The sequence below is a fragment of the Phytophthora infestans genome, genomic scaffold (assembly GCF_000142945.1).
Source record: "Phytophthora infestans T30-4 supercont1.4 genomic scaffold, whole genome shotgun sequence".
NCBI classification, from domain to species: Eukaryota; Oomycota; class Peronosporomycetes; order Peronosporales; family Peronosporaceae; genus Phytophthora; species Phytophthora infestans.
In genome coordinates this window covers 3,074,904-3,081,896 of record NW_003303755.1, presented here as the reverse complement: position 1 = coordinate 3,081,896, position 6,993 = coordinate 3,074,904, and the positions used below count along the sequence as shown (strand labels likewise).

Sequence of the window (6,993 nt, the reverse complement as noted above, 5' to 3'; positions counted from 1 at the left end):
ATCCACGCCAATACGCCAGAAATTCACGGTAAATCCTTCCGTATCTAGTTCGCTTCCCCGACCTCATATCGGTGATCTTCTCGACTTCGAACTCGTCGGCTTCGAGATCCACATTCCAACTATCTTCCGGTAGGAGGACTTCGTCGAAGTCGACGCGGTCGGATTCATCCACCGAAAGACGGATCTGCGGCCGAGCCGGATATTCTTTGACCAACTTCAGCTTGGATACGTGTACTACAGGGAACAAGCGATATTCGGTACCTGCCGTTTTCAACTTCACCGCATGTTCCGCTATCTTTTCGCTTACCCGGAACGGTCCGTGCCATAGATAGGCCAATTTGCGGGCGTACCCTTCCTTCACCCGATCTAAATATAGCCACACCTGCGCTCCCACTTGGATTAGATGTAAACGGGATGTCTTCGCTGTGTCGGTTCGCTCGATCCTGTATCGCACTCCGCAGCCGTTCATTCACCTGGGATCTGGCTTGCCGGTAGTATTTCTGGACTTGGTATCGCCATCGCCTTGGATCTCGGTTTCTCTTCTTGGTGCTACATACCGGAATGGCCGCTTCTAGGGTGGATTTAGGATCCCACCCATGTACCAAGTAAAATGGGGTATCACCCCGGATCCTGTCTTGGGCGGTGTTCATCGCGAAGGGGAGTCGTTCTGCGTACTCATCCCAATCCCTCTGATCCAAATTCTGGACATACATCTTGAGTGCCCTCGTGATCGTCTGTACCCATGCGCTCGGCCGATCCGTTAGCTTGGGGACGATATGCCATGGTTGCCCGCTGTCTCTGCCCCAGGATCCGGTTGAAAGCTCGAAAGAAATCAGACATAAAGCCTGGCTCCCGATCATGCCTAATCATCTCACTAGCCCCAAATCTTCGGAAAACGCACTTCTCGTACGATTCGGTAATCGTCTGTGCAGTTCTAGACGCACTAGCTTTGGCTATCACGTATCCGGTAAACAGATCCACCCAGATCAACAATTCCGTGTTTCCTGTGAACGACTTGGGCAACGAGGGGATGTGATTCATGGCTATGATTTGGAAAGGGTAGGTCCCTTGGACATTCCCGGGTGACTCCCCTTCGATTGTGGGCCTGCCCTTGCCTGTCTCACAATCCACACATTCACCGACATATCGTTGCACGCTCTTGAATAGTCCACTCCAGTGGAAACATTCCCGGATCCGTTGGTAGGTCCGACCAATTCCCTGTTGTCCACCTTCTATACTAGCGTGATAGTGATGTAGGACATACTGTTGAAAGGTTTCCGGCATCACCAGTCTCATCAATCCGTCCCGATCCTCGTTGACTCTCTTCGTAGGGGGACAATAGAAGAGCAATTCATTCAGATCCACTGCATAATCCGTAGCGATAATACTGTAGGATTTGGTATCCTCCCGACTCAGGTCTCCTACATCCCCCATCAGATACTTATTTAGTCCCAAGATCCACGTTTCTTCGTTCTGTGCTTTGAGGATCCGCTCAATGTGGACTCCCTTCACAGATGCTTCATCGAGGTATCCGATTTGTTCGTGAACAGCGAGAGAACCTATGGTATTTGCGAACGTGGCAATGGCGACATGCTGAATGCAGTCACTTGGCAAGAAATTCTTCGCCAACTGATGGCTAAAGATCTTGGTATTGACACGTCTCTCGGTCGCGTGGAACCTTTGGTTGGCTGTGAGATTGTTCGACAGACGCTGTACATGCAGAACAACTCAGGCCCGTTCAACGCCCCTGTTGATACGTCATTAAAGGGTCTAGAAGATTACGCGCAAGCTATCAAGAACCCCATGGACCTAGGCACTATCGAAAAGGAGATCGATTCGGGAGGCTACGAGGGACCTGATGGATACGAAAAGTTCGCGCAGGATATTCGATTGGTGTGGGACAACGCTGTACTATACAACGGCGAAGAATCGGACGTGGGTCGCGCTGCTTTAGCCCTGTCGGATGTGTTTGAGCAAGACTACGAGCGCTTTGTGGTTGGACGGGTTCGAGCGAACCAAAGCCGTATTGAAGGCTGCAAAAAGGCAGAACAAATGCTTCACGACCCGTCCGCAGAAGAGCTGAAATCCTTTCGATACAACGACGTTGTGTATGGCTTGTACTGCTCGGAGTTCCACAAGCTTCCAACGGCGTACAAGATTGGTGCTCTCTCATGGATTTGCTCGGAATTCCTGACATTATCTAGCATTCGAACCTACATGGCATCTCAGGTAGATCAGGAGATGTTGATTTACAAGAATCACCGGAAACGAGCAGCTGATTTGGATTCTCGGAGAAAACACTCGGACAAGATGCGGCGCGAAAGAGATAATGCTTTTAGAAGGGACTGTGCTAACCAAGGTATCCATCCCAACTCGCACAACGTTTTCTCGGAGGGCATTAAGCGGCGACATGAGTTCATTGGCAAGTTTTTTGAGGACCTGCAGGCGGAGAAAATCGAAGATGAGAAGAACTTGGAGCAAGAGAAAAAGGCGCAGGCCGAGGAAATGGCGAGTGAATTGAGCTCGGTTGTTATTCGTGAGTCTCCTTTGGGAAAAGACAGGTACCACAACTCGTATTATATGTTCAAGCACGATTCCAAGCCTCGGTTGTTTATTGAGCGTGAAGACTCGGGAGACTTCGTGGTCTGCAGCACTAAAGCCGACATTACGACAATTATGGAATGGCTGAATCCGAAAGGTGTGCGGGAAATGGACTTGTTAACCAAGCTACAGGAAGTTAAAGACAAGCTGTGTAATGGCATCGAGGAAGAAGACAAACCAGATGGTGATAGTGCAGCAGGAATTGTGTGGACTACAAAGGGTGGAATCGAGCTTCAAATGTTCCCTCTTCCTGGTGGTGCGATACAAAGTGAGGTTATGACCATCACGGATGAAGACAAGGTCATTAAGGCACACGATGTTGCTCGCAGAATGCTGCTATGCTTGAAGCAACACCTTGGAAATGCTAGTACGTTGTCTGCTTCGTGGGAAGGCGCGGACACATGGAGTGCTCGTGTGGAAGAAGCAAAATTATTCAAAGAGCAACTTGACTTGTTTGCTGAGCTAGAAAATGCTGCGGTAGCAGCCTTACATTCGGGAGTGGAAACAATCCGACCGTCGTGGCAACGAAAGCGACACGAGTGGCGATTGGCACTGGAGGGTTCTTGTACGTACGCTCAGCTAGTATTTTTGCTGCATTTGCTGTTAGAAGAGTTTCTTAACGTCGAAGCTTTTATGGACCTACACATCCGGTTGGATCGACGGGATTGGCTCAAGTTGCGACCCAAGGAAACTCGCAACTTTATTCCTGAGGTCGGAAAAACTGTCGTATACTTCGGGGATGGCCATGCTCTTGCGTTGAAAGAAGACGAGAAGTCGAAAAGAAAGCGTTTCACACAGAAGAGTGACACTCCTGTCCGTAACGCGACTATGATCTGCACCGTGGAGAAAGTGTCGTATCATCATGGTGGAGGAGACCCGTACGCACTGGCGGTGTTGAAACCGAATTCGGATATGGCACAGCACGAATGCATTCGCCAACCTGGAACTCTTCTATGCTCTCTGCCGTCGCGAGATCAAAGGCTTGCGCGAGTCTTTTTGCGAGTGATGGCTAAGCTGAAGATGCTAGCCGATGCTGGTCCGTTCCTAGAGCCAGTGTCCAATCGGGAGTTCCCGCAATACAAGGAGATCATTTTGCATCCGATGGATCTTGGAAAAATGACCACAAAGGCAAGCAAGCTGGAGTACAAGAGTGCAGCGGAGTTTATGACCGACCTGAGACTCATGCGTGACAACTGCCAGCTCTTTTGTGAAGGTCGCTTCCCAACTTTGCCCCCGTTGGCCCACAATTTGGTGTATGTAGCGGACGGTCAACTAAAGAAGTGGGCCAAGGAGATTCGAGCATGCGAGGGAGGCTCAAGTGAGCTGAAGACGGATATGTTGTCTCAAGAGAAGAAGGTCAAGCAAGACGAATTAGAGCCGGACAAGTTGACACCAGCTGGGTTGCCAACTTGTTCGATAGTGACGATCTTGCGCCTCGAAAACCGATTGCCAGAATACGTTGTGGATATCACTCGATACTCGTGGGCTGTGAATCGTACGTGGCATTGTGGAGAGAAATTCCGCATGTTGTTCCGCAACCCTCAAGGACACCCAGGTGAATACTACGAAGGTGTGACTGCAGGTTCCTTACCGTTCGATGAGCATGGCTTGCTACCATGGGAGTCGCTACGCATTACCTGGGACGAAGATGATGGATCGGATGACAACCGTATTAACCCATGGTGCGTTTGCTTTGATAAGACTACTGGAATTCTGGCTCACTCAATTACTCGTCTTACGTTTTGAACAGGGAGGCGGAGTTTCCTCGAGATGGAAATCGGGCGTAGATAGAGATGGGTGCTTCCAGATTCCCGATTGCGCGTGGGCATAAGTGCTGATATGACAACACTTTATCGATGCAGTTTGTGTATGACCTCTGGCAAAATGGATATGATGATTGAGCGGAGACAGAAACTTGATCGGGGCATGTTGCAACTCGAACTCACGATACCGATACTTTTCTTGCCCAATTGCGCTGTCATTCAAGTCATGAACGAGACAGTTCAAGCGTGATTAAAGCTGAAACACAGGTTTAAACCGGAGTAGAGCAAGGTGTAGTGACTCCTTCGATGGAGCGCTGACCCTTATTACTGTTACCGATAACTAAAATATCGCTCCCTATTTCCTGCTATCCTACGTACTGTAGTATCTTCACATGAACGCTAGAGCTTTCGACCTGTGCAACCGTAAGCTCGAGGATTTGTTGTGACGGTACGCTGCCGGTCACATGCATCCGATGGCGACAACGTAGTGGAAGAGTGCTGATTGATCGGAGCAGAGCAGACCTCTATTTCTTGTTCTGTTTCTTTTTGTTTTTCTTCTTCTTCTTGGGTGTACTTGCTCCGTTGCTCTTCCCTATTGATCCATTCGCTTCCTCAGCTGCGATCAATGCTGCAGCGGCAGCGTCCTCAGGTTTAGCAGTAAACTCATCGTCGGTGCTTTCATTAGCGTTGCCATTCGGATGGTGCGTATTCCGCTTACTTTTCTTCTTCTTCTTGCGCTTCTTGTTGCCCTCAGGCGCGTCATCTTCCGGCCATGCGACGTCGTCCACGAAACCTAAAGAACGTGCAAACTCCGAGCCATGGTCGATACCTGCCTCCTCTTCGGTCAGCATCTGCCAAGTGTCCTTCTGATAACCCGGTCGGATGGCTTGGGGCACCGTAAAACCCAAGCCGTTCACGCAAAGCAGATTGGTATGGTCACGCAGTTCCTGCTCAAATCCACGCCATGTCGTGTGTGACTGCAAGAAGTTGCGCAAAAACGCCTCAGGTGACTGAGAAGCTGCCTGCAGACGAATAGCATTGCAAATCTGCAGAATGTATCCCTTATTGCTTGTAGATTCGCCATCGGCACGGTAGTGCTCCACTAACAGTGTGACCAGCTTGAGCTTTTTTACAAGCACCTCTAATGCCTGCTGGTTGTCCGTGCGTAGTGCAATAAACACGAGCTGATAAAAAGCAGCATGATACAGATTGTTGTGCGAATACTCAAAGAACCACGTGACCAGCACACGCCATACGTTCGCATCGAAATGTTCGCTCATGAGACTCGGGTTGTGCGCCATAATCTCTACAAGAGCCTCGACCAGAGTCAGTCGTAATTCCGTGAAAGGAACCTTCACCACGTACGCAGTGTGTCGGACTGCAGTCTCGGGTAGCGGCTTTCCAGACTCTTCGTCGGGCATTTCAATGTTCTGCTGACTCACGTATTTTTGAATAAGGTATTTCAAAATCTCTCCAAGATGCTGTTCCACCAGTTCGTAGATCTTCTGACGCAGAGGACCTAGCTGATTGGGCACAAGGTTCACGATCGTAGCACCGAACGACTGGTACGGACTTGTGGGTGGACCCTGTACCTTCTCCAGTGTACTCTTCTGCAGCAGCCTGAAGACGCACTTCATCGCGGCAGTACGTTGGCCAACAGTTCTTTGCGGGGTTAAACTCTTGTTCTCTTCAGGCTCCACGGCAGCACGGATTAGTCCTTCAAGCAGCTCCGGGCAGTACGCGGCTGGTTGCAGCAATAACTGTCCGTTTTCATCCGCTGCAAGGCGGTCCAGTAGCTCTATGAACACGTCGGCAGCTCCAATAGTATGCGTCTCGCCATACTCAGTACTACACACGTGGTTGGCCAGCATAAGCAACATCTTCCACTCTGCCAGTGCACGGAAGAACGCCCACTTTTTCGGTGGTGTAGAGGCATAGAACCGCATGACTGCCGCACTATGTGGCTTGCACACCAGCGTCAGGAACAGCTCGGCCACAGGCGCATGCTCCAGGTATGGAATCATGGCACCCATGTACCTCTGCACAGTTTCGGCATCTTTACCGAGCACGTCGTACACGTCGTTTAGATAGAAGCGCAGGAGGTGGTCGATGACCCGGCATGCGTGACGTAAGTTGCCCTGGGCGTCGCTTTGAAAAGCTTGGAACAGACAGCGTGTCAGCAACTTGCTCTTGTCCCCGAGGAACGTGAGCAGCGCGTCTGCCGTGTCGTCGTTCGTCAGTAGCATCGTGGCGCGATAGGACGTCAACAGCTCGGGTGTCACATTATCCTCCGTCTCATCTTCGCGGCTCGCTCGCGCATCTTCAGCAGTCGCGAGTTTATTGGCATCGGGGCCGTCGGGTAGCTGGGAGCTCGAAACCGGTGCGCGTGTGATGAAGCCGATAAAGCGAGCGAGCACCGCGTCGTTGCTCACCGCCGAGACCAGCGGGGCTGACACTGACGGATTCTCCTCGGCCAATAAGCTTTGCAGAAATTCGTTGGGGGACGACGGCGCGGACGCCGCTGAGTCGCGGCGAGACACCGTCACTTCGGTCATTGCTCACAGGTTACTCGGGGGGTTATGCCGACGACCACTCGTAGGGACGACAAAAAATTGATGTAGAAGTGGTG

The 6,993-nt window shown here is 50.9% G+C and overlaps 2 protein-coding genes across 2 annotated transcripts; one reads left to right on the top strand and one right to left on the bottom strand.

The window, feature by feature from the left end:
- Positions 1 to 1,590: 1,590 nt before the first annotated feature.
- PITG_03737 (uncharacterized protein) lies at positions 1,591 to 4,597 on the top strand (the record flags this gene model as incomplete). Its single annotated transcript, XM_002906737.1, has 2 exons — positions 1,591 to 4,283; positions 4,352 to 4,597. The coding sequence occupies 2 exons, from the start codon at positions 1,591 to 1,593 to the stop codon at positions 4,386 to 4,388; spliced, it is 2,730 nt and encodes a 909-aa protein (XP_002906783.1).
- Positions 4,598 to 4,888: 291 nt separating this feature from the next.
- Positions 4,889 to 6,919, bottom strand: PITG_03736 (uncharacterized protein; the record flags this gene model as incomplete). Its single annotated transcript, XM_002906736.1, has 2 exons — positions 4,889 to 6,727; positions 6,806 to 6,919. The coding sequence occupies 2 exons, from the start codon at positions 6,917 to 6,919 to the stop codon at positions 4,889 to 4,891; spliced, it is 1,953 nt and encodes a 650-aa protein (XP_002906782.1).
- Positions 6,920 to 6,993: the final 74 nt, after the last annotated feature.